The sequence below is a fragment of the Schistocerca piceifrons genome, chromosome 3 (genome assembly GCF_021461385.2).
Source record: "Schistocerca piceifrons isolate TAMUIC-IGC-003096 chromosome 3, iqSchPice1.1, whole genome shotgun sequence".
In the NCBI taxonomy this organism is placed as follows: domain Eukaryota; kingdom Metazoa; phylum Arthropoda; class Insecta; order Orthoptera; family Acrididae; genus Schistocerca; species Schistocerca piceifrons.
Window position 1 is genome coordinate 672,375,482 of NC_060140.1, and position 27,102 is coordinate 672,402,583.

The following is a 27,102-nucleotide window of genomic DNA, read 5'->3' on the forward strand; positions in this document are numbered from 1 at the left end:
ATTGAAAGCAGTACCTAGCATAATGTAATGCATGGCGTTTGTGTAAAAGAAGAAAAACTTCTCCAATCAATAGGCGCTGCTGAGTACGATACTATCATCACACCTTTCTCTGTCGCCAAGTTAATTGTATTTTTATATGTGTTTCACTAAAGCTGGAACTGAGCCAGTAGGAGCCACTTCATCTATTCAGAGGAAAGATGTTTTGTCCAGTGTCAAGACGAGACAAACACAAAAGTGTAGGGTCTATTAATCATTGGCACTTCGAATGCACAGCAAATGATGGTCCACCTGATGGAAATGGCAGCAAGGGACAGGAAAGGACACCAGGTGCACTCAGTGTGTATGCCTGTTGGCCTCATTCAACATGTTGTTGAGGCTATTCCGGGCCATCGAGGGAACAGGGTGTAACCAACTGCAGATTGTGGCACTTGTTGGAACAAACAAAGCCTGTCATCTGGGCTTTGAGGTCACACTTTGGGTCATTGGCTCTGAGCACTATGGGACTTAACTTCTAAGGTCATCAGTCACACTTGGGTCATTCCAGCGACTGTAGGAGAAGGTTGAGAAGACCAGCCTTGTGCATGGAGTATCAATGACGCTCACAATTTGCAGTGTTGTTCCCAGAACTGATTGTGGCCCTTTGGTTCTGAGTCAAGTGGAATGACTGACAAGCTAGGTTGCAACTTCCTGGACTTGCACCCATAAGGTTGAAAACTATAGGGTCCCCATAAATTGGTCAGGTGGGCACAAAACATCAGAGGTTGCTACTCAGGTAGCTGACTGTGAATGGGGTGCACACAAGGGTTTTTTAGATTAGGCGACTCTCCATCCAATCCAGATAAAGATAGGTGTAGGAAACCCAGAAGTATCAGTGTAAGATCGAAACAAATGTCTCCTACAGGTGACAGGATTAAAACCCTTTCTGGTTAACTACCGAATCATTCACAACAAAGTGCCAGAGTTTGAAGTGCTCATGAAAAGCAGTGAGGCTCGCATAATACTAGGTACAGGATGCTGGTTGAAACCTGAATTGGTAGCAGTGAGGTTTTTCTTGAAAATTTTAGTGCATATTTAAAGGACAGGCAAAAAGAAAATGGAGATGGTGTATTTGTCACAGTACACAATAAACTCAAATCCACTGAGATAGAAACTGAACATGCAATGCTTGATGCCTTTCACGACAACCACAGCAGAATATTGTCAAACGATATTTTCACACAACACCCAAAGAAATTCTGGCCATATGTAAAGGCCGTCAGTGAAACCAATGTTAGTGTCAAGTCTCTTGCAAATGAGACAGGAACTGAAATTGAAGGTAGCTAAGCAAAAGCTGAAATAATTAACTCCATTTTCAAATGTTTCTTTACAAAGGCAAACCCAAGTAAATTGCCCCAATTTGATCCTCATACCGCTGAAAAGATGAATGAGATTGTCTGGACACAACTCAGTATCAGATTGGGCATAAAATGGTAACTGAATCCTTCGATCACCCACCAGACTTATTTCCGGATGTAACCGAAAACGTTAGAGGAAACCTCAGTTCAGTTGTCCTTAAGTTAACCAGTCACACTGTAATCATTGTGGGAGACTTTAATCATCCAACAATTAACCGGGAAAATTACAGTTTTATTAGTAGTGGGCTTGATAAGACATCCTGTGAAACATTACTAAATGCCTTCTCTGAAAACTACCTAAGATAGATGGTTCAGAACCCAACTCCTTATGGAAATAGATTGGATATAATGGCAACAAATAGACCTGACCATTTTGAGGATGTCCACATAGTAACAGGTATCAGTGACCATGATACAGTTGTGGTAATGGGAGGGAACATCAATTTGTTGTAGAACCTCAGAACACATTCTGAGCTCAAACATAATGAGAGATCTTGAACAGACTTACCTCTTCAATGCCAACCAGCAAGGATTCTGAAAACATCTATCATGTGAAACCGAACTTGCTCATTTCTCACCTGAGATACTGAAAGCTTTGGATCAAGACAGTCAAGTAGATGCAGTATTTCTCAATTTCCAAAAAGCCTTTGACTCAGTATCACACCTATGCTTATTGTTGAAAGTATGGTCATGTGGGTACAAAGTGAAATGTGTGACTGGATTGAGGACTTCTTGGTAAGGGGGACGCAGCATGTTACCTTGGATGGAGAAGTAACTTCAGTATGTTGGGACTCTTGTTGTTCATGTTGTATATTAATGACCTTACAGTCAATATTAATAGTAACCTCAGATTTTTTGCAGATGCAGTTATCTACAATGAATTACTGTCTGAAAGAAGATGCAGAAGTATGCATTTCAGTACATGATAAGATTTAAAGTTTCTGCAAAGATTGGTACCTTTCTTTAAATTTTCAGAAACGTAAAATTGTGCAGTTCACAGAACGAAAAACCATAGTATCCTATGATTATAATATCAATGAGTCATTGTTGGAATCAGCCAATGCGTACTCATACTGGATGTAATAATTTGTAGAGATATGAAATGGAGTGATCACATAAGTCACAGTCAAGGGTAAAGCAGGTGTTAGACTTCAGTTTATTGGTAGAATACTGAGGAAGTGCAATCAGTCTACAAAGGAGATTGCTTAAAAACCACTTGTGTGACTGCTGCTACAATACTGCTCAAGTGTGTGGGACCTATAAAAAACAAGACTAACAGGTGATACTGAACTTATATAAAGATGGGCAGCACAAATTGTCACTGGTTTGTTTGATCCATGGGAGAGTGTCACGGAGATACAGAAGGGACAGAACTGGAAGACTCTTGAAGAAAGGCAGACTATCCTGAGAAAGTCTATTAACAAAGTTTAAAGAAATGGCTTTAAATGATGACGTAGGAATATATTACAATCCTCTATGTATTGCTCACATAGGGATCATGAGGATAAGATTAGAATAATTACTGCATGCACAGGGGCATTCAAACACTCATTCTTCCCCTGCTCTATATGTGAATGGAATGGGAAGAAAGCCTAATAACTGGGTCAATGGGACATGTCCTCTGCCATGCACCTCAAGATGGTTTGCACATTACAGATGTAGATGTGTAGAAGCAAGTTGTGTTCAGTGGCCTGCTCATGAGTGGGGGAGCAGGTTTGTTCCTACTTGGCCATTCGCATGCACAGAGTTATTGTGGACTTCTTAGAGGCAATGAGTGGGGCCCCTAGTACAGTTGTGCTCGGCAGCTGGCCCACAACTGGAGAGCAGAATATTTGCATTGCTCCTCATATGCAAGGAGTTATTCTGAGTCTGCTAAGATGAGCCATTTTAAGGTATGGTAACCCGTAGCCGATGAATTTGTTAATGGTGTTTCTATGTTCTGTCTATGTCTGAGACACGGTATTCTACTGTGGCCAAGAGTCTTTATATTTTATTGCGGCAAGGAACCTTCAACTTGAATAGATACTGTAATCTTACGATACCACAATTATTTCAGAACTATCCAGCGCATCAATATAGTGTGGAATAACTGACTGTTTTGAGGAAGTTTCATATCAGTGCACACTATGCTGTAGGCTGAAAATCTCATTCTGATCTACAATCATTGTCACCACTGATTTATCAGGTAAGTATTTGTATGCCAACAAATCATTTTTAGCCCCAAAAACTTTCTATTATTTGCAAGTATCTCTGTATGGTAAAGAGAGGATGACAAATGTAATAACTGAAACTTACAATCATTTTCATCTTAATTTGGAATAGGAGTGTTTCAACAGATCAAGTGAAAAGTTTTGTCATAGCCAAAACTTTGTGAAAAATGGGCTGGACACAGCCTACTGAGATCTTTGTAATGTCAATCCGTGACAACTGTGTACCTTGGTACATTGTTGTGTGTTGTCCATCTTCAGTGGATGGACAAGCACTCCAATTCAGGAACCTACTCCTTAATCGTTTAAAATGGAGGGCAGAAATCCTTTAGGACTGAATCTCACTTGCCATACATATTCTTGCATGTTAAACCTCCAAAACTGAAGTATTTTATCATGGCCCTTTCCAAAATTTTTCCATTTTTTATGAAAATCTTAAAATGTTGAGTGACTGCAAGATCTCACCAAATAAGCAATATGACGAAAGTCTCTGAAACTTCACTCTGTGCTAATTTAAGAATCCTACTGTCAAAATATAATGGTATTTTGGCTACATAAATCCTGGTAAAACCTTGAACAGTGCTCATACTACACCTATTACACTCTTACATCTTCTGCTGTTTTACCAGTATATTTTATAATCAATCATTAGCAATTCAACTAGTTTCCCCTAAGGAATTACACTTCTCGTAACATGCTCCCTTTCCTGATAATGAATTCATATATTCTGAATGTCCGCTCATTCTCAGTCTGTAACTGTATATATTCCTCTTTTCTAGACAATGCTTCACACAAAGACCAACTTAATTTAAAAGTTTAAAACAACTGCCTCCATTCAACAATCTCGCCTTTATATTTGTAAAAATAGTATGTTCTTGATTATTAGGAATAACCACTCAAAACTGCAAGTTTCTCTCAAAACAGATTTATTTTCTTAAATATCAAACAAATGTGACAAAAAGTAATCACTCCAGATAGCAAAATGTGTGTAATTCTATCATATGATAACTGGTTTCAGTCATACATAGACTGGGCACATGGAGTCGATGTACGAAGTCTTTGTAAGCACTAAAGGGCACTTATTGTCAACTGCTTTTGAGGCTAGGTGTCCTTTAGCATTTACAACAACTCTGCTCATCAACTCCTCACATCGCAAACGGAGAGTTACTGGTCTGAAGGTGGTCTATCTATGAATGAAACTGTTTACCATACCATTAAAAATGAAACACTATTTTTGAAATGGAAGGATTGTTTTTTGTTACATTACAAGAAGAGACTGCTGATGTTCCCACAAAGACTTCCAAAATGATATCATATAAATGATTGTTATTAATCTCATATTAATGTACAAACAGTAATTAAAGTATAACTCTACAAAAATGAAATTTAATTCACCACATAGCATATAGGATTACTCTCAAAGACAGTAAATAAAACTGTACAAATGCATTGTTTCATGATGTACATGCCAATAAAATTTTCTTAAGCTCCCACCTGCGCAAGGAGTGACTATTGTGTCATTGCTGCTTCAGTCCTACCACGTGTGACACCGCTAATGTCCAGTCCAGCAACATAAGGTAATGCCAACACTTTCGTTTGGTAAGTTACATCATCGTGAATTACATAAGAGTGCCTTTACATACTTTTGCCTACTTATCTGAATGACTAGTGCAGAGGCCATTCATTTTTATATCTTCTGAAGTATATCATGGCTGGTCTCCACAGCCAATGGCTTTTGCTTCTTCTCAGTCTAATTTTTAAACTCAGGATGGCAAACATTGTAAAGTACTTCATCATCAAAATACATCTCACACAACTTAGTTGTTGATGAGATGCACCAAGCAAAATTTAGAGCAGCCATGTTTATAAACACTACATTAGGCATCAAACGGCTGCAGCAGCGCTGGTGCTCCAGGCAGTTACTTTTATCCTTGTGGTAAACAAATGACAATTGATTTCACTGATGAAGTCTAAGGCAAGGTGCTACATTTGGTCAAATAAATTTGACAAAAGGAAACAACTGACAAAAGTTCCAAATTACACTGCATCAAATATATCTGGAAATTTGATAGTGTAGTGCCATCCTTGGGACTGGTTCACTGAAGTTTTATGAGGGCACAGTGGTCTTGCAACCAAATCATTACTTATGTGGTGCTGGACTTGGCACCAGCGATGTACAGGCGATAGAAAAATTATATAAGTCATCAAATTATATGAGTCCTCAACCACAACAGGCAACAACTGACAATGACCAAGGAGCACTTTGACAAATGTTCATTTGTTTTTAACCACATGATGTGGCTGGAACCTGGAAAATTTTTTTATCAGCAAGTAAAATGGTTTCTTACTGCACTGAAAAGAATGTAATACCAGGGGAATATTCAGCAGTGAACACTATACCTCAATCAACATTACGATCATGATGATAAACGAAAATAATGGTGGTGGTGATTGAGGGTTTCAGACACTGTGCAGTTGTTCACACTTAATTCTTATTTCAACAAAAGGAAACAAAAATTTCAAGATAAGTGGAGGACAAAATGCAATGTATTCCAATGAGACAAAGTCGAGGAAACAAAACATAACGAAGATTAAAATTAAACATCTCATCAATGACAAAGAGCATTAGAGATGAAACACGAACTCGGATTGGACAAGGATGGAGAAAAATTGACTATGTACTTTTTAGAAGAACAATGGGTTTAGGTAAACCTAAATCTGGGTGGGTCAGAGAGAATTAGAATACTGCTTCTCCTCATCAAGAATCCAGTATGTTCAACACTTGCAAGGATGACAAAAGTATACAAATATTGCACCAACATCTTTATAGATTTATGTCACGACGCAGCCTCTCCTGACCGCTTAGAATGCACCAGTCACATGCCTATAGTGTGACTTCGAGGGGTGGAGGGGGAGGGGGGAGGGAGAGGGGGGGGGGAGAGAGGGAGAGGGGGGGAGAGAGAGAGAGAGAGAGAGAGGGGGGGGGGAGAGAGAGAGGGGGAGAGAGAGAGGGGGAGAGAGAGAGGGGGAGAGAGAGAGAGAGAGAGAGAGAGAGGGAGAGGGAGAGGGAGAGGGAGAGGGAGAGGGAGAGGGAGAGGGAGAGAGAGAGAGAGAATTTTAGGGTGCTCAACAGCAAGATTATTAGTGTAACTGCTAAAAATAAAGTTCGGAGATGAATGTGGTTAAAACAGTTACAATTAAAAATACCCAAAATATGTCAATCACATTCTCCAATTTTCACCACATTTGCCTACTCTTTACACCCAGTCATGAGGACTGTAAAATTCGTAACTTGACATAGTCACCCTGGTAACATGTTGCACTCTGTGAGGTAACATACTGTGAGTATCTGTATTTGAATCACAAAATCAAACAGTTTACGCATATTACCATCACGAAGCCAGTGAAGCAAATCTTGCTGAAAATTACTCAGGCGAAACATATAGTTATCTTCTACTGTAAACTCAGCAGGTTGGCCAGATTCCACAGACACTTTGCATAAGGACCCATCACGACCAACTTCCTCCCGCAGTTGAGATGCCGCCAGAAATGTCTCATCAGACACACAGTACCAGCCATGATACTGACCTTTATATATGTATCCACCTTTCCTTAAATCATTCTGAAACAATGGAAAAATCATATAATTGTCCATAAGCAAACCACAATAGCTGTATTATATTTCTTTTCTGCCATATTATTTTAAAAACAGTAAGTCAATATTACTTTGAACACAAGTTACAAGGCATCTAGACATTCACATCCTATAAACTGTCTGGACTTTGGTAAAACAGCAGTTAGGTAACAAAGATCATTATAAACCATCTAACTAAATATTCTGAATGTTTTAGTTTGATAATGCAAGATAAATTCCATATGTATAATGTGAAAGTCATTTGAATTATCAATGATTGCATCAGACAACACATCTACATACATACTCCGCAAGCCATCGTGCATTGCGTGGCAGAGGGAACCATAAACCACTACAATTTCCTGTTGCAGTTGCAAATGGACCAAGTGAAAAACGACTGTCTACAAGACTGGAGTTAAATGATGTCCATTCATTGTGTAAGTGGGGATGCTAAAAACAGCTTAACTGCTTTATTCCAGAATAAATATTGTCCTGGCCTTCCTAATGGATTTATTAACTTTCGTAAGCACTGTTGTTATGATAACATCGTGCTCACTAGTCCTTGTCTCTACAGTGACACTGTCAATAAGGTCAGGCCAGTTTGCAGCTATAAGGTCTAAAATGTTTCCATTGTATTTGGGCTGTCTAACTAGTTGTTCAAAGCAGTTTCAGGAAACGTGTTCAAAGGTACTTTCAAAGACTGTCTGTGCATACCACCTGCAGTGAATCCCCAGACTTCCTAATCTATACTCAGTTGATTACAGTCACTTCCCACTAATACTACATGATTTGGGTATTTCTGTGCGCTACTGAGTGTAGGCTTTCCATAAATGATTCTACAACTGGTAAGGGAGAATCAAGGAACTTAGGCATGCTAATCCTGTCCAGGTAACTTCAGAAACAGGCTCAAGTTTGACCTTGACAGAAACAATATTTTTGTCAACAGCAATGAATGCGTCCATTCACATGGCGTCTAATCTGTCTTTTCAATATATGTTCCATACCTTGCTAAAAATTTCAGTTTTCAGGCAGCTCTCAGTTCCAAGAATAATTTGAGCACAACTACTTTTCTGAGGGTAGTGAGTTCAGGAACACTGTTACGAATACTCTGACAATTTACTGTTGAAATTTTGACAGTCAACTACTTTGTACGTGATCTGATTTTGCTCTCTGCTTATTGAGTGATGAGCATTCATCAGAGGACCTCAAACAACTGCCTAGCCTAAAAGAAAAAAACAACCCACAAGCCCTCCAAAAGTACTCTGTTACCCGAGTAACTACTTCCTTTGTGTAGTGCACCCCTGTCCATCAAGGGAGTCCTACAACCCTCCACCCCATAACAAAGATCCAGAAATCTGCAGCCATGACCATTAGAGAATAATTGGAGCCTCTGGTTGAGACACTTCAATCATCTCCAAACCAAAGGACCCTACTGGGTAAGATGTCGCAAATTGTAAGCAGTGCTTGCATCCAGTGAACAAAGCCAGCAGTCTTCACCACTTCTGCCAGGAACTGAAGATGACCTCAGAATACAAGAGATGTGCATCATTGGCGTCGACAAGAGTAAAAACTTGGTGATTACTTCACCCTCCACCCTCGATAGAGCCACCTCCACATCTCAGATGAGGCCCCCCCAATACTCACACCGAGTGCATTTCAGCCCTGGATGCTATTCCAACACTGGAGCTCCTAAAAAAGTAGTAAACTCCTCCCCCTGTGTGCCTGCTCAGACCCTGCTGAAGGAGTGGGCCACCTGTCCACTCAAAAAGTGAATGGGCAACACCACATGGCCAGCCTCCACACTGACACATCGCTTCAAGCTACATGACCGCATAACCGCTACCATTCGTTCACAGTGAGTGTAGATCCCATGCTTCAGATACAAAGGAAGGTGCCTTGGCAGGGCAGTAGCAAGTAGCAGCAATTGGCTTATTTAGCGTTCATATAAGTGTTGTAGTCAAGTTGAAAATTTGGTTGAGTGTTCTTAGCGCACTTGTTTAGTTAAATCTACCAAATCATTGTGTACAGAATGAGATTTTCACTCTGCAGCGGAGTGTGCGCTGATATGAAACTTCCTGGCAGATTAAAACTGTGTGACCGACCGAGACTTGAACTCGGGACCTTTGCCTTTCGCGGGCAAGTGCTCCACCATCTGAGCTACCGAAGCACGACTCGCGCCCGGTACTCACAGCTTTACTTCTTCCAGTACCTCGTCTCCTACCTTCAAAACTTTACAGAGGCTCTTCTGCGAACCTTGCAGAACTAGCACTCCTGAAAGAAAGGATATAGCGGAGACATGGCTTAGCCACAGGCTGGGGGATGTTTCCAGAATGAGATTTTCGCTCTGCAGCGGAGTGTGCGCTGATATGAAACTTCCTGGCAGATTAGAACTGTGTGACCGACCGAGACTCGAACTCGGGACCTTTGCCTTTCGCGGGCAAGTGCTCTACCATCTGAGCTACCGAAGCACGACTCATGCCCGGTACTCACAGCTTTACTTCTGCCAGTATCTCGTCTCCTACCTTCCAAACTTTACAGAAGCTCTTCTGCGAACCTTGCAGAACTAGCACTCCTGAAAAAAAGGAGGAGACGAGATACTGGCAGAAGTAAAGCTGTGAGTACCGGGCCTGAGTCGTGCTTCGGTAGCTCAGATGGTGGAGCACTTGCCTGCGAAAGGCAAAGGTCCCAAGTTCGAGTCTCGGTCGGTCACACAGTTTTAATCTGCCAGGAAGTTTCATATCAGCGCACACTCCGCTGCAGAGTGAAAATCTCATTCTGGAAACATCCCCCAGGCTGTGGCTAAGTCATGTCTCCGCTATATCCCTTCTTTCAGGAGTGCTAGTTCTGCAAGGTTCGCAGAAGAGCTTCTGTAAAGTTTGGAAGGTAGGAGACGAGATACTGGCAGAAGTAAAGCTGTGAGTACCGGGCCTGAGTCGTGCTTCGGTAGCTCAGATGGTAGAGCACTTGCCCGCGAAAGGCAAAGGTCCCGAGTTCGAGTCTCGGTCGGTCACACAGTTTTAATCTGCCAGGAAGTTTCAAATTATTGTGTAGTTTCATATTTAACAGGGACAGATTTGCATTTTACTATCCATGATGTGTAAACTCACTTAGTCGTCTGTCAATTGTTTATTTCCTTCAAATAGTCTTTGTACGTTACTGACTGTACAGTTAGCCCTCTGCCGCCGAGCAGTGTGTCACCAACGCGCAAGTAGCAACACTACTGCATTTACTAGGCAGTCTTGTATTTTAATTGTTTGTTTGTTGTGGTCTTCGGTCCTGAGACTGGTTTGATGCAGCTCTCCATGATACTCTATCCTGTGCAAGCTTCTTTATCTCCCAGTACCTACTGCAGCCTACATCCTTCTGAATCTGCTTAGTGTATTCATCTCTTGGTCTCCCTCTACGATTTTTACCCTCCACGCTGCCCTCCAGTACTAAATTGGTAATCCCTTGATGTCTCAGAACATGTTCTACCAACCGATCCCTTCTTCTAGTCAAGTTGTGCCACAAACTCCACTTCTCCCCAATTCTATTCAATACCTACTCATTAGTTATGCGATCTACCCATCTAATCTTCAGCATTCTTCTGTAGCACCACATTTCGAAAACTTCTATTCTCTTCTTGTCTAAACTATTTATTGTCCACGTCTCACTTCTATACATGGCTACACTCCATACAAATACTTCCAGAAAAGACTTGCTGACACGTAAATCTATACTCAATGTTAACAAATTTCTCTTCTTCAGAAACGATTTCCTTGCCATTGCCAGTCTACATTTTATATCCTCTCTACTTGGACCATCATCAGTTATTTTGGTCCCCAAATAGCAAAACTCATTCACTACTTTAAGTGTCTCATTTCCTAATCTAATTCCCTGAGCATCGCCCAACTTCATTCAACTACATTCCATAATCCTCGTTTTGCTTTTGTTGATGTACCATCCTATACCCTCCTTTCAAGACACTGTCCATTCCGTTCAACTGCTCTTCCAAGTCCTTTTGCTGTCTGTGACAGAATTACAATGTCATCGGCGAACCTTAAAGTTTTTATTTCTTCTCCATGGATTTTAATACCTACTCCGAACTTTTCTTTTGTTTCCTTTACTGCTTGCTCAGTATACAGATTGAATAGCATCTGGAAGATGCTACAACCCTGTCTCACTCCCTTCCCAACCACTGCTTCCCTTTCATGCTCCTCGACTCTTATAACTGCCATCTGGTTTCTGTACAAATTGTAAATAGCCTTTCGCCACCTGTATTTTACCCCTGCCACCTCCAGAATTTGAAAGAGAGTATTCCAGTCAATATTGTCAAAAGCTTTCTCTAAGTCTACAAATGCTAGAAACGTAGGTCTATCTTTCCTTAATCTTTCTTCTAAGATAAGTCGTAGGGTCAGTATTGCCTCACGTGTTCCAATATTTCTACGGAATCCAAACTGATCTTCCCCGAGGGCGGCTTCTACCAGTGTTTCCATTCATCTGTAAAGAATTCGCGTTAGTATTTTACAGCTGTGACTTATTAAACTGATAGTTCGGTAATTTTCACATCTGTCAACACCTGCTTTCTTTGGGATTGGAATTATTATATTCTTCTTGAAGTCTGAGGAAATTTCACCTGTCTCATACATCTTGCTCAACAGATGGTAGAGTTTTGTCACAACTGTCTCTCCCAAGGTTGTCAGTAGTTCTAATGGAATGTTGTCTACTCCCGGGGCCTTGTTTCGACTCAGGTCTTTCAGTGCTCTGTCAAACTCTTCACGCAGTATCGGATCTCCCATTTCATCTTCATCTACCTCCTCTTCCATTTCCATAATATTGTCCTCAAGTGCATTGCCCTTGTATAGACCCTCTATATACTCCTTCCACCTTTCTGCTTTCCCTTCTTTGCTTAGAACTGTGTTTCCATCTGAGCTCTTGATATTCATACAAGTGGTTCTCTTTTCTCCAGAGGTCTCTTTAATTTTCCTGTAGGCAGTATCTATCTTACCCCTAGTGAGATAAGCCTCTACATCCTTATATTTGTCCTCTAGCCATCCCTGCTTAGCCACTTTGCACTTCCTGTCGATCTCATTTTTGAGATGTTTGTATTCCTTTTTGCCTGCTTCACTTACTGCATTTTTGTATTTTCTCCTTTCATCAGTTAAATTCAGTATCTCTTCTGTTACCCAAGGATTTCTACTAGCCCTTGTCTTTTTACCTACTTCATCCTCTGCTGCCTTCACTATTTCATTCCTCAAAGCTACCCATTCTTCTTCTACTGTATTTTTTTCCCCCATTCCTGTCAATTGTTCCCTTACGCTCTCCCTGAAACTCTGTACAACCTCTGGTTCTTTCAGTTTATCCATTAATTCCCACCTTTTTGCAGTTTCTTCAGTTTTAATCTACAGTCCATAACCAATAGATTGTGGTCAGAATCCACATCTGCCCCTGGAAATGTCTTACAATTTAAAACCTGGTTCCTAAATCTCTGTCTTACGATTATGTAATCTATCTGATACCTTCTAGTATCTCCAGGATTCTTCCATGTATACAACCTTCTTTTATGATTCTTGAACCAAGTGTTAGCTATGATTGAGTTGAGCTCTGTGCAAAATTCTACCAGATGGCTTCCTCTTTCATTTCTCTCCTCCAATCCATATTCACCCACTGTGTTTCCTTCTCTCACTTTTCCTACTCTCGAATTCCAGTCACCCATGACTATTAAATTTCCGTCTCCCTTCACTACCTGAATAATTTCTTTTATCTCATCATACATTTCATCAATTTCTTCATCATCTGCAGAGCTAGTTGGCATATAAACTTGTACTACTGTAGTAGAGTTGGGTTGTTTTGGGGAAGGAGACCAGACAGCGAGGTCATCGGTCTCATCGGATTGGGGAAGGATGGGGAAGGAAGACGGCCGTGCCCTTTCAGAGGAACGATCCCGGCATTTGCCTGGACTGATTTAGGGAAATCACTGAAAACCTAAATCAGGATGGCCGGACGCGGGATTGAACCGTCGTCCTCCCGACAGCGTGTCCAGTGTCTAACCACTGTGCCACCTCGCTCAGTACTGTAGTAGGCGTGGGCTTCGTGTCTATCTTGGCCACAATAGTGTGTTCACTATGCTGTTTGTAGTAGCTTACCCGCACTCATTTTTTATTCATTATTAAACCTACTCCTGCATTACCCCTATTTGATTTTGTATTTATAACCCTGTATTCACCTGACCAAAAGTCTTGTTCCTCCTGCCACCGAACTTCACTAAGTCCCACTATATCTAACTTTAACCTAGCCATTTCCCTTTTTAAATTTTCTAACCTACCTGCCCAATTAAGGGATCTGACATTCCAAGCTCCGATCCGTAGAACGCCAGTTTTCTTTCTCCTGATAACGACATCCCCTTGAGTAGTCCCCGCCCGGAGATCCAAATGGGGGACTATTTCACCTCCGGAATATTTTACCCAAGAGGACACCATCATCATCATTTAATCATACAGTAAAGCTGCATGCCCTCGGGAAAAATTACGGCTGTAGTTTCCCCTTGGTTTCAGCCGTATTTTAATAACCATTTAAATTTTGTGTCAAATTGTTTGTGCTCTCTGTAGATTAGTTCAGACGTTCTTTCCACAACAGTATTTAGCATGGATAGGGACTGCGACTGCTGTGTTCGGATGCGGTCTGAGTTGGCATCCCTTCGCTCCCAGCTTCAGGCAGTGTTGGCTTCAGTCACACAGCTTGAGGCTGTTGCCAATGGGCGAAAGACATTCCGGAGGGCTGAACAGAAAGGCCTCTCCAGTTTGTCTGACAAACCAGTTTCAGACTGTCTCCGGCTTATACTGATCTTCGGCCAGACATGGCTGCTTGTCCTGTTCCAGATGTTGCCCCTCAGTCTGCAAGATCCGGGCGGTCGCAGAGGGTGGGCTTACTGGTAGTTGGGAGCTCCAACGTCAGGTGCGTAATGGGACCCCTTAGGGATATGGCTGCAAGGAAGGGGAAGAAAACCAATGTGCACTCCATGTGCATACCAGGGGGAGTCATTCCAGACGTGGAAAGGGTCCTTCCGGAGGCCATGAAGGGTACAGGGTGCACCCATCTGCAGGTGGTCGCTCATGTCAGCACCAATGATGAATGTCGCTGTGGATCGGAGGAAATCCTCTCTGGCTTCCGGCGGCTATCGGATTTGGTGATGACTGCCAGTCTTGCTAGCGGGATGAAAGCAGAGCTCACCATCTGCAGCATCGTCGACAGGACTGACTGCGGACCTTTGGTACAGAGCCGAATGGAGTGTCTGGTACAGAGCCGAGCGGAGGGTCTGAATCAGAGGCTGAGATGGTTCTGCGACCGTGTGGGCTGCAGATTCCTCGACTTCCGCCATGTGGTGGTGAGGTTTCGGGCTCCGATGGATAGGTCAGGAGTCTACTACACACAGCAGGCGGCCACACGGGTAGCAGGGGTTGTGTGGCGTGGACTGGGCAGTTTTTTTTAGGTTACATGGCCTCGGGCAAGTACAGAAAGGGCAACAGCCTCAAAGGGTGTGGGGCAAAGTCAGGACATGTGGGGACCAAGCAGCAATTGGTATTGTAATTGTAAACTGTCAAATCTGCGTTGGTAAAGTACCAGAACTTCAAGCACTGATAGAAAGCACCGAAGATGAAATCGTTATAGGTACGGAAAGCTGGCTGAAGCCAGAGATAAATTCTGCCGAAATTTTCACAAAGGCACAGACGGTGTTTAGAAAGGATAGATTGCAAGCAACCAATGGTGGCGTGCTTGTCGCTGTTAGTAGTAGTTTATCCTGTAGTGAAATAGAAGTGGATAGTTCCCGTGAATTATTATGGGTGGAGGTTATACTCAACAATCGAGCTAGGTTAATAATTGGCTCCGTTTACCGACCTCCTGACTCAGCAGCATTAGTGGCAGAACAACTGAGAGAAAATCTGGAATACATTTCACATAAATTTCCTCAGCATGTTATAGTCTTAGGTGGAGATTTCAATTTACCAGATATAGACTGGGACACTCAGATTTTTAGGACGGGTGGTAGGGACAGAGCATCGAGTGACATTATACTGAGTGCACTATCCGAAAATTACCTCGAGCAATTAAACAGAGAACCGACTCGTGGAGATAACATCTTAGATCTACTGATAACAAACGGATCCGAACTTTTCGACTCTGTAAGCGCAGACCAGGGAATCAGTGATCATAAGGCCGTTGCAGCATCCCTGAATATGGAAGTAAATAGGAATATAAAAAAAGGGAGGAAGGTTTATCTGTTTAGCAAGATTAATAGGAGGCAGATTTCAGACTACCTAACAGATCAAAACAAAAATTTCTGTTCCAACACTGACAATGTTGAGTGTTTATGAAAAGTTCAAGGCAATCGCAAAACGCATTTTAGACAGGTACGGGCCGAGTAAAACTGTGATGGACGGGAAAAACCCACCGTGGTTCAACAACAAAGTTAGGAAACTACTGCGAAAGCAAAGAGAGCTTCACTGCAAATTTAAACACAGCCAAAACCTCTCAGACAAACAGAAGCTAAACGATGTCAAAATTGGCGTAAGGAGGATTATGCGTGAAGCGTTCAGTGAATTCGAAAGTAAAATTCTATGTACCGACTTGACAGAAAATCCTAGGAAGTTCTCGTCTTATGTTAAATCAGTAAGTGGCTCGAAACAGCATATCCAGACACTCTGGGATGATAATGGCATTGAAACAGAGCCGAAATACTAAACACCTTTTTCCAAAGCTGTTTCACAGAGGAAGACCGCACTGCAGTTCCTTCTCTAAATCCTCGCGCGAACAAAAAAAATGGCTGACATCGAAATAAGTGTCCAAGGCATAGAAAAGCAAATGAAATCACTCAACAGAGGAAAGTCCACTGGACCTGACGGGATACCAATTCGATTCTACACATACACAGATTACGTGAAAGAACTTGCCCCCCCTTCTAACAGCCGTGTACCCCGAGTCTCTAGAGGAACAGAAGGTTCCAAATTATTGGAAAATGGCACAGGTAGTTCCAGTTTTCAAGAAGGGTCATCGAGAAGATGCGCAAAACTATAGTCCTATATCTCTGACATCGATCTGTTGAATTTTAGAACATGTTTTTTGCCAGCACGTCATGTCATTTCTGGAGACCCAGAATCTACTCTGTAGGAATCAACATGGATTCCGGAAATAGCGGTCATTTGAGACCCAACTCGCTTTATTTGTTCATGAGACACAGAAAATATTAGATACAGGCTCCCAGGTAGATGCCATTTTCCTTGACTTCCGGAAGGCGTTCGATACAGTTCCGCACTGTCGCCTGATAAACAAAGTAAGACCCTACGGAATATCAGACCAGCTGTATGGCTGGATTGAAGAATTTTTAGCAAACAGAACACAGCATGTTGTTCTCAATGGAAAGACGTCTACAGACGTTAAAGTAATCTCTGGCGTACCACAGGGGAGTGTTATGGGACCATTGCTTTTCACAATATATATAAATGACCTCATAGATGGTGTTGGGAGTTCCATGCAGCTTTTAGCGGATGATGCTGTAGTATACAGAGAAGTTGCAGCATTAGAAAATTGCAGCGAAATGCAGGAAGATCTGCAGCGGATAGGCATTTGGTGCAGGGAGTGGCAACTGACCCTTAACATAGACAAATGTAATGTATTGTGAATACATAGAAAGAAGGATCCTTTATTGTATTATTCTATGATATCGGAACAAACACTGGTAGCTGTTTACTTCTGTAAAATATCTGGGAGTATGCATACGGAACAATTTGAAGTGGAATGATCATATAAAATTAACTGTTGGTAAGGCGGGTGCCAGATTGAGATTCATTGGGAGAGTCCTCAGAAAATGTAGTCCATCAACAAAGGAGGTGGCTTACAAAACACTCGTTCGACCTATACTTGAGTATTGCTCATCAGTGTGGGATCCGTACCAGGTCGGGTTGACAAAGGAGATAGAGAAGATCCAAAGAAGAGCGGCACGTTTCGTCATAGGGTTATTTGGTAAGCGTGATAGCGTTACGGAGATGTTTAGCAAACTCAAGTGGCAGACTCTGCAAGAGAGGCACTCTGCATTGCAGTGTAGCTTGTTGTCCAGGTTTCGAGAGAGTGCGTTTCTGGATGAGGTATCGAATATATTGCTTCCCCCTACTTATACTTCCCAACGAGATTACAAATGTAAAATTAGAGAGATTTGAGCACACACGGAGGCTTTACGGCAGTCGTTCTTCCCACGAACCATAAGCGACTGAAACAGGACAGGAAGGTAATGACAGTGGCACGTAAAGTGCCCTCCGCCACACACCGTTGGGTGGCTTGCAGAGTATAAATGTAGATGTAAACAGCAGAGTCCATGGGTGAAACAAGCAACACCTGAGGTGCCCCACATGATGCACCAGTTCCTCTGCTGCACCACAACTCAAGGCAGCAGCCTAGAGATCGCTGACTGTGACCAGAAGCATCTTCACATCTTCAGCTGTTTTCAAACTGCAGCCAGCTGCTCCTGCATCCACACACAAGATGCACTAACCCTAACCATTTTACTACTACTAACTAGAGAATTAAACTATGGAAACAAACAGAGAAGCTAAATATGCAACTTGCTAGTCTACTGGTGCTTCACGGTGTCATGCTGTTAATGGGACACACAATGGGCCTAAACAAATTTTCAGCCATTTATTTTGATGTTATATGTAGTGTAGTATGGAATGCTTGCTGCTATGAAGTCTTACTCTCCCCCTAGTTCCAACGTGCTGAGAGAAATACACAACTGATGTATCTGGTTATAATCGTTAAGGGATCTTTTCTTATTGCTGTTTCACAGCAGATTCTGTGAAGTTACACTTTCCAAACTCATAAGGAATTTGATACTTTGATATATGAATAACCAGCTTCTGTCATAACAGTGGCTCATCAGTCCATGGAGTGTGATAAAATTAATCCCAAGACATTGCAGTGCCACTATTTAAAGGTACACTGCTCTTTGCAATGTGTATATGTGAGCATGACTTGTTTGTCTGTAGTATAATGGGCTAGTTGTAATCAAAACAATCTCAAACACACGTGACATATCAAGACATTCTAACTGGTTGTCTAATTGTTGCGACTAGTGTAGCACAATCTGAAGTAAAATTTCTTAATTTTTTTCATGTGATATAGAAGGATTGAAGTATCAATGAGAATAGTGCATCGAACAATGTAGTACTTTCTATACGTAGCTTCCAATATGGAAGCACGACATAGCATAGTTTAATGGTTTATTGGGACTGGGGGAGTGGCCATTAAGCTTTTCATAAAATGTGTGTGTTTTCCATTGACAGGAACAGTTAGTTCATCAACAGATTAGCCATAGGTACTGCATTCCTGCAGACAGCTCCAATATCCACAGCATAGATGACAGGTTGTACTTCCTATGATTTGCTTGTTTTGTGGGCATTTAGTATGTCAGCTGCATGCAGACAATTATTCTCAGCCCGGTACATAGTTTTAATCTGCCAGGAAGTTTCATATTGGCGCACACTTCACTGCAGAATGAAAAATTCATTCTGGAATTTCACTTTGCTAAAATTTATCTCATTGTATGATGTCCAGTGTTCTCACGATATGGCAATTTTAATTTATTTTAACTTTGTGGTCGGTTGCTGGTTTTCTGTGTTCGCAGTGAGGGAAGTCTTGGACAATACCTATCTCTGAATCAAGTATACTTAATTCTGCATGTTTTCGTATTTTTGAATGTTTGTGTATTACATTTTCTGAGGTAGAAATCAGAAACTAGCCCACCACTTGTTACATGAGCTTAGAAAGCTACCTAAACACCTGTCAGGCTGACCAGCGGTCCGAACCAAGACACATTAATCCACCACATGGATCTGACCTGGGTCTACCTCACCTCCCTGTCTTGCTAGCCTGGATCTGCCTGACTCTGATGCATTAATCTCACAGCAGAAGCAATCAATCATTTTCGTGGTCTTAATCATTACTATTGACTGTGCTCTGTTATTGCCCATCACCACCATTACTTTCAGTCTAATATTAGCTTTACATTTAGTAGCTATCAGTTCAGTGTTTTGTAAGGAGTCCATTTGCTTAACAATGATCCATAGGCCAAAATGCTCAGTTCTATGGGAATTTTTCACATAAACTGACAAAAGCTGTTGTGGTCTGCACAATCTGTCAAAAGGAAATACATTCCCACAGTTAATCCAGTAATCTAATGGAAACATCATCTGTTCACAAATATTGCATCTGTCGCTTATTTGTAAAGAATGTACATTTTTATATACTACTTTTTTACCTCTCCTTGAAATATAATCAGTTTTTTACCTCTAAGACAAATTGGGCAACAAACTGCCTGTTGGCTTCTATCCCAGGTTCTTACACTGAACTTTGTTTGACGATTTTTCTGATGTTTAGCCAGCATTGTCAGAGCTGGTGGTGGCCTGGAGTCAAATTTGTGGCCACATCCCAGGGCATTCCTGTGGCCATTGCTGGTGCAATTCTACACTTGCTACCTGCAACGATTATTAACTGCAGCGTAGGAATGCAGGATTTGTTCATCTTGAGGCCTTCTTCTTCCTTGTTGAAGCTATTCTCATGTTCCCATATTTCTATAGATTCTGTAAACAAGCAGCGGTGATAGCTCCTATCTACAGCAAGAACTTCCTTGTCAGTAAGTTTCACTACGTGGTCTGTCCCACACAGTGCGTGCTCCGCCACAGCCAATTTCTCGACTGGCCCCAACCTAAAATGCCACTTATGTTCAGTGATCCTTGAGTTGATTGATCATCCAGTCATTCCGACATAGACTTTTCCGTGTGTACGTGGCATGCTGTATAGTCCCGACATTGCAAGTGGGTCCCTTTACTCCTTTGCCGATGTGAACCACTCTTTGATCTTCTTTGTCAATTTGTGTGCTATATGGCCCATTCTGTCCATCACTCTGGCAATGTATGGCAGAAAGGCCATACCCAACATTTCTTTTTCTGATGTGTCACTTCGTTGAATGTTTGACTCTGTGACACATTCTTATGCAATTGGTGGAGTACCCACTGCTCCTCATGGCCTTTCCACCAAACATTCACAGAGTGATGGACAGAATCAGCCATGTATTGTGCAAATGCAGCATAAAGACTATTTATAAACTGACAAAGATGATCAAACAGTATCTCATATTGGCAAAGGAGAAAAGGGACCCACTTGTGATGTCAGAAATATGTAACATACCATGTACACGGTGACACAGAATAAGGTGAATGTTTGAAATGAGTAGTGGCAGCCATGGGCAGGTGGCTGCACTGCAGGTTCGTGACAATTAGCGAGTAAATATCCGCCATTTCAGTAATCATGGATCAGTGGAAAGGACAACAGCATGCATTTGCCATAAAAATGGCTTATGAAAACAATGATAGTTTGGTAGCAGCGCAGAGGGAGTTTCGACATTTTTAGAATTTAGGACGTAATGATGCCCTTCCGTCAAAACACGTGATAAAATGTTGGATTAATAACTTTGAAGAGACTGGACCTGCCCTTAAGAAGAAACCAACAAGATGACCAAGAAGTGTGTGTTCTCCAGTGAACTTTGATGTTGTACATAAGTCTGCCTTAGGGAGCCCACAGCATTCAATTTGTAAAAAAGCAGCAGTGGTTGGAATGTCCCGGGAGTATGTTCGCAGAATTCTTCATCTTGATTTAAAATTTCATCCGTACAAACTACAGATGGTGCAACAACTGAAGAACAACAATTACCGGTTACGATCAGGATTGTGTCAACAAATGATAACAAAAATAAACAATGACGACGAATTTCTAAACAAGCTGTGGATGTCAGATGGGGCACATTTTCATCTTACAGGTTATGTGAATAAACAGAACTACCGTTACTGGGCAAACACAAATCCTAATGACGTTCACGAGAGCCCTTTACACGCTAATAAAGTGAAAGTATGGTGTGGTGTTTCATCACATGGGATTATCAGATCGTATTCTTTCACAAATGGACAGGGAAACACAATAACTGCCAATGCCAATCGTTATGTGAAGATATTACGAACTTTTGTTATACCTGCATTGAACAACTTTCCAAATGTCCAAGAAGCTTGCTTTCAAGAGGACGGAGTAACGTCGCACATTGCATGGCAATTAGGGGCATGTGTGCGAGAACTGTTAGGCAACTGTGTCATCTCACGATTTGGTAACATTCTTTGGCCCCCTAGATTGCCAGATTTATCCATTTGTGATTTTTTTCTTCTGGGGTTACCTCAAGAGCAAAGTCTACACGACTCATCCAAGAACCTTGGATAAGTTAAAACAGAGAATTTGGGATGCAATTCACAATATCCCAGCTGAGATGTCGCAGGGGTCAATGAGGAATCTCAACAGCAAATTTCATGAGTGTATTCGTTCAGGAGAATGCCATCTAAAGGAAGTAAAAAAGGAATTAAAAAATGATAAATGCCATCACTGTTTCATAAATGGCAAAGTTGCAAGGTTTCAATTACTGTCAATGCAATTTCTTTCCTTCATCATTTCTAGTTTTATTGGATTGTGGAAATGTTCCAGTTTTTCTGTCATCCTATACATGCGAGAAAGTCTATGTTGAAATGACTGGACCATCAATCACTGAACATAGGTGGCACTGTACGTTGTGGCAGGTGGAGGAATCAGCCATAGGGAGCACATGCTGTGTGGGAGCGCACATAGTAAAACTCGCCAACAAGGAAGTTCTTGCTATAGATAAGAGCTAGCAAACCCACTTGTTCGGAGAAGCTATAGAAATACACATACACGAAAATAGCTTCAACAAGAAAGAAGAAACTTTAAATGTGAATGAATCCTGGCTTCCCATGCTGCAACAAACTGTTGCAGGTAGCAAGGGGAGGGCCACTTTGGAAATAACCACACATAAGCCCTTGACACGCCAGGTGCACACAATCTGCAGCCACAAGCTTGACTGTAGTCCACCACCAGCAGTGGATGGTAAAGTTTTAACAATGTCAACCACTCGTTTTGGCAAAACATAAAAAAAGCCTTCCAAAAGACTGACTGAAAACATTCATGTAGCTGAAGTAACCATGAAAGACTTGTGTCAGTAGGTTGTCTCACATCAAGTGAAACTACCCACACCTGGCGAATGAGTGTGAAGCATTCATATCTGACATGGCTGCAGCGACTAGTTACATTCAACTGAAAAAAAGACTGACTGATCAAAGACAGAAATGGTTCTTGAAATTAGTCAGTCATTAGTACTGCTAGCCTGCAATGAGACAGGCAGTTGATTTGCGACATCTTTTGCTACTTTTTGATGCTGGTATTTTAAACAGCGTTCCCAAGTCTCACGACAATGAGAAGGTTGACTTTGGGGAATGAGGGAAAAACACTTGAGTTTTTTATGTTCCAAATTCCTCACTTCTTTTTCAGAATTTATAATCAAATGGCCACTTCTACAGACAGGTCTAATGCAAACTAGTGGAAGAATGGGACTCAATGCAATAAAACTCAACACAAGTTTTCTCTGCTGCTGATAGTCACAGAAATTTTTCTTAGAAGTATTTGGTTTGGGAACGTATCAAGTGATGATAAGTTTCTGATTACCATTATTTGTACCAATGTACTACATTAAGCTCGTGGTCTTGAGGTAGCGTTCTCGCTTCCCGCGCATGGGGTCCCGGGTTCGATTTCCGGCGGGGTCGGGGATTTTCCCTGCCTGAAGATGACTGGGTGGTGGTGTGTCATCGTCATCATCATCATTCATCCTCATTACGGTGCAGGAGAACCATGGCAAACCACCTCCGCTAGGACCTTGTCTAGTAGGCAGTGCGGGTTTCCCACATATCGTCCCCTGCGCTCCTCGGAGTATGGGACCACCTCACCACCATCATCACTAGATTAAATCTGAAACCTCTCTGCAGTCTCAATGGCTGTTGGCATATGACAATATTCATATTAATATGCTCAATAATGGAAGGTAACCTGATGTTCAATAATAATTTCAGTTGTACCTTAAAGTGCCATTTGAAAGGAACAGACCAACCATAGTTTGCACATTCTACTTTAAGTTAAGTTTATAGCAATTTAATCACATAAATATAATGTCACATTGCACATGCGCCACATCATTACCATTATGCAGATTGATATTTTGTGTGAAGCCTGGGGAGGCTACAGTAACCCATTTGCAGTCACTTACTGACTAGGACTAAAGGTGATAACTAGAATAAAATGACACAGTGACTGGCAGATTATAGTGGCTTATGATTTGCTCCAAATATTCTTCAAACTGTTTAAATAAATGTAATGTCAGTTCAACCACAAAGGATGAACAGTTCCACAGTAAAATGACAGAAGTGGCTGCACACCAACTTTAAAACAGTTGTTGCATAACAGTATCTGTGAATTATACTAACTCTGGTGCAGCTTACAAGCAGTCATAAAATGAAGTGTGCTTACTTAGAATGAAAAATCTTAATCAGATACTTTTGATGGCTGTCCCACACACAAAAACCATAGAAGTACGCCCTGTCACAGAGCAAAACTGCTTTCAATTACACTTATAGGCAATCTTAAACTATTACAAAGAATACATTCACTATGAACAGCGAGTTGGCAATAGCATCCTGGCCTACAATATCTTGTTATGCAAACTACCACGACACAGACCAAACAAACGTTTACAAGGGGCAGTCGGCATAAGAAAATGGTTCAAATGGCTCTGAGCACTACGGGGCTTAACATCTAAGGTCATCAGTCCCCTAGACTTAGAACTACTTAAACCTAACTAACCTAAGGACATCACACACATCCATGCCCGAGGCAGGATTCGAACCTGCGACCGTAGCAGCAGCGCGGTTCCGGACTGAAGCGCCTAGAACCGCTTGGCCACACCGGCCGGCTCGGCATAAGAACGAGAGTTCAACTGACAAAGGCATTTCTTATATTACTGCCATGTGAAAGCAACCATATGCAGATACTATTACTAGCATCTTAGGAATTAACAGTTTTGCACACGCACCCAGAAATGTTCAACTGCTGCTTTATGTCTTTCATCTGTTGTTCTTACGTAATCGGTAAAACCAACATCGAACTGATGAAATGTAGCTTTATATTTATTCGATATATAAGTGCAGTAAGTCGGCACATCCATTTTGGCAGAAGCGGCAGCTTGCTGTACTTTCGTGCCATGCTCGTCAGTGCCCGTGCTGAAAATGCACTTTGTGCCATACACCAACCGCTGAAATCTTTGAAGTGCGTCCGCTATGACAGCAGTGTACAAATGTCCGAGGTGAGGTGCTGTAACAAGACACATACCAGCTACTCTGCTTCAAACAGGTGTAACCACACCGACATGTACGTACTCATCACTTACAAGCATTTACATAGAATATCGGTGTTGTTATAAAATAGCAATCTTTGTTGTTTTTTGTTGATAACGAAAGATTCCTATACCCTTTGTGACAATTACTGAATTTACACCACCTGACATTCACCATCGTACCGCACCACATATAAACAAACACAATGTAGCAATATCGATTGTGCACAACGGCTAGCAAGTAGCGAGCGGTCGACGACAGACTATGGTATCTTGTCAAACACGGATATCCTGAAAAGTGTGTGGTGCAGAGAACTTTAGATCAATTCAGATTGGGCGTCACGTAACGTCACCTTCCGTCAAAATATTACAAGCTGGCTATATACTCGCAACAAAAGTCTCTGCACACCTAAATGGCTCAAACGTCATTGTTGGTTGGTTGTTTTGGGGAAGGAGACCAGACAGCGAGGTCATCGGTCTCATCGGATTAGGGAAGGACGGGGAAGGAAGTCGGCCGTGCCCTTTGAAAGGAACCATCCCGGCATTGGCCTGGAGCGATTTAGGGAAATCACGGAAAACCTAAATCAGGATGGCCGGACGCGGGATTGAACCGTCGTCCTTCCGAACGCGAGTCCAGTGTCTAACCACTGCGCCACCTCGCTCGGTTTAAACGTCATTGTTCTCGATATTCCACACAGGTATGACTTGCCTCAATTCTCGTGTGTTAACAGGGCAGTAGCATATACAAACAGTCAATATGCAGAAATTTGCAACTGTTACGCAAATGTACAAATGGTTAACGTGCAAGATTTTAGTAGAGAACATTACACCACTCACGGCCTTCACCTCAATCGGCGCGGAAAAAGTCACTTAGCGTCCATTATTTGTGAAATCTTCGTAAATGCTAGGAACAACGTAGACTCAAAACACACACATTTGAAGAATAAGTCATCCACAACACAAGAAGACTGCAGAAATGGGTATAGACAGACGACATTGGACAAATGGTTGCTGAAAACACCAGGTAAAGCTGATTCTTCCCAGTCTCCCATTACATGGAAACAGACCAACTTGTATAAATGGATAGGTAAAAATACCAAACCCACTCTGTCAACTCATATTTCTTTTTTAGGGATAAATGTGTAAGTGGTTCTGGAAATAAAAATTTGACTATTTACCATCAAAACATCTGTAGGATGAGTAACACGATTAATGAACTCTCAATTAATATCCAGGGGCCACAAGGTATAGATTGTACCCACGTTCTGTGTTTTACTGAGCACCATATTATGTCAACTATGAAAAAACTTGCTATAGATAATTACTGCTTAGCAACATCTTATTGTAGAAAATTTATAGAAAAAGGTGAAGTAGCGATCTATGCCAGAAACAGCATCACGTGTAGTGTAATTAATATGCTGAATTTTTGTATAGATCAACAGATTGAAGTGTGTGCCATAGAGCTGGCTTTAAATAATTCTTATATAGCAGTAGTAGCTTTATACAGGGCACTTTCTGCTAACTTTGGCCTTTTTTTTAAAAACAGTTAGGTACACTCTTAACAGTACATATTTAAACTCAGTAGAGGTGTCATAGTTGTTGGAGACTTCAATGCAAATTTCCTAACAAACTCCAGAGACAGAATAGATCTTGAGAACTTGATGTCCTCATATAATCTGGCTTCTGTTGGGAATTTTCGCACCAGAATAACTTCACGAACAAAATCATTAATTGATAATATATTTATTGACATAAGCAAGATTGATGATATAGCTGTCAGGTAAGTCCTGAATGGTCTCATTGACCATGATGGACAAAGACTCGCCATTAACAATTCAAGTATTTGTGAGATTAATAGTGGTCCCAACTGGAAAATCACTAGGAAAGCTACTGATGAAACTATTGAGATCTTTAAACCACGTTTCCAAAACCTAGACTAGGTTCCAGTATATAATGTAGAAAATGTCAATTCCAAATACAACCTTTTCAGTAATGAAGTGGCTCTAATATTTGAAAGTACCTTCCCAAAAAGAATACATAAAACCCATACTAAAAAATCCACCAACAAGCCTTCGATTAGCACTGGAATTAGGATTTCTTGCAAGAGAAAGAGAGAGTTGTACATTGCCTCAAAAAATCAGATGATCCTAACATTTTAAATAACTATAAAAATACTGTAAAATATTGAACAAAGTCATTCAGAAATCAAAAAGTATGTATCTGTGCTCATAAATTAATAACTCCACTAATAAAATCAAAACTATATGGGAAGTGATACGAAAAGAAACTGGTGCAAATTACCCCAACAAGATCCAAAATAGTGCTCGTAACAATGAAGGTAAGCTAGTTCAAAATCAAGATACTGTAGCTAAAATCTTAAATGAGCACTTTTTAACTGTTGCTGAGAAAACAGCATGCAAAGGCTCTTCAGAAAAGGCAAAAAAAACTCTGAAAGAACTTTTAACTAACTCTATAGACATGATAGGTATGACCCTCGTAACCGTGCAAGAAGTAAGAAAAACCAAAGTGTCTCTAAAAAGGAAAAATTCATCGGGTGTAGACAATATT

At 41.4% G+C, this 27,102-nt stretch overlaps 1 protein-coding gene across 1 annotated transcript in view; it reads right to left on the bottom strand.

Moving 5' to 3' along the window:
* Nucleotides 1-24,745, bottom strand: part of LOC124789806 (methionine--tRNA ligase, mitochondrial) — an 85,377-nt gene extending 60,632 nt beyond the window's left edge. The window contains exons 1-3 of the mRNA XM_047257287.1: nt 24,589-24,745; nt 24,235-24,512; nt 6,992-7,223 (exon numbers count right to left, since the gene is read on the bottom strand). Coding sequence (XP_047113243.1) covers nt 6,992-7,223; nt 24,235-24,512; nt 24,589-24,727 — 649 coding nt within the window. The 5' untranslated portion in view covers nt 24,728-24,745. The remainder of the gene's footprint in view (nt 1-6,991; nt 7,224-24,234; nt 24,513-24,588) is intronic.
* Nucleotides 24,746-27,102: the final 2,357 nt, after the last annotated feature.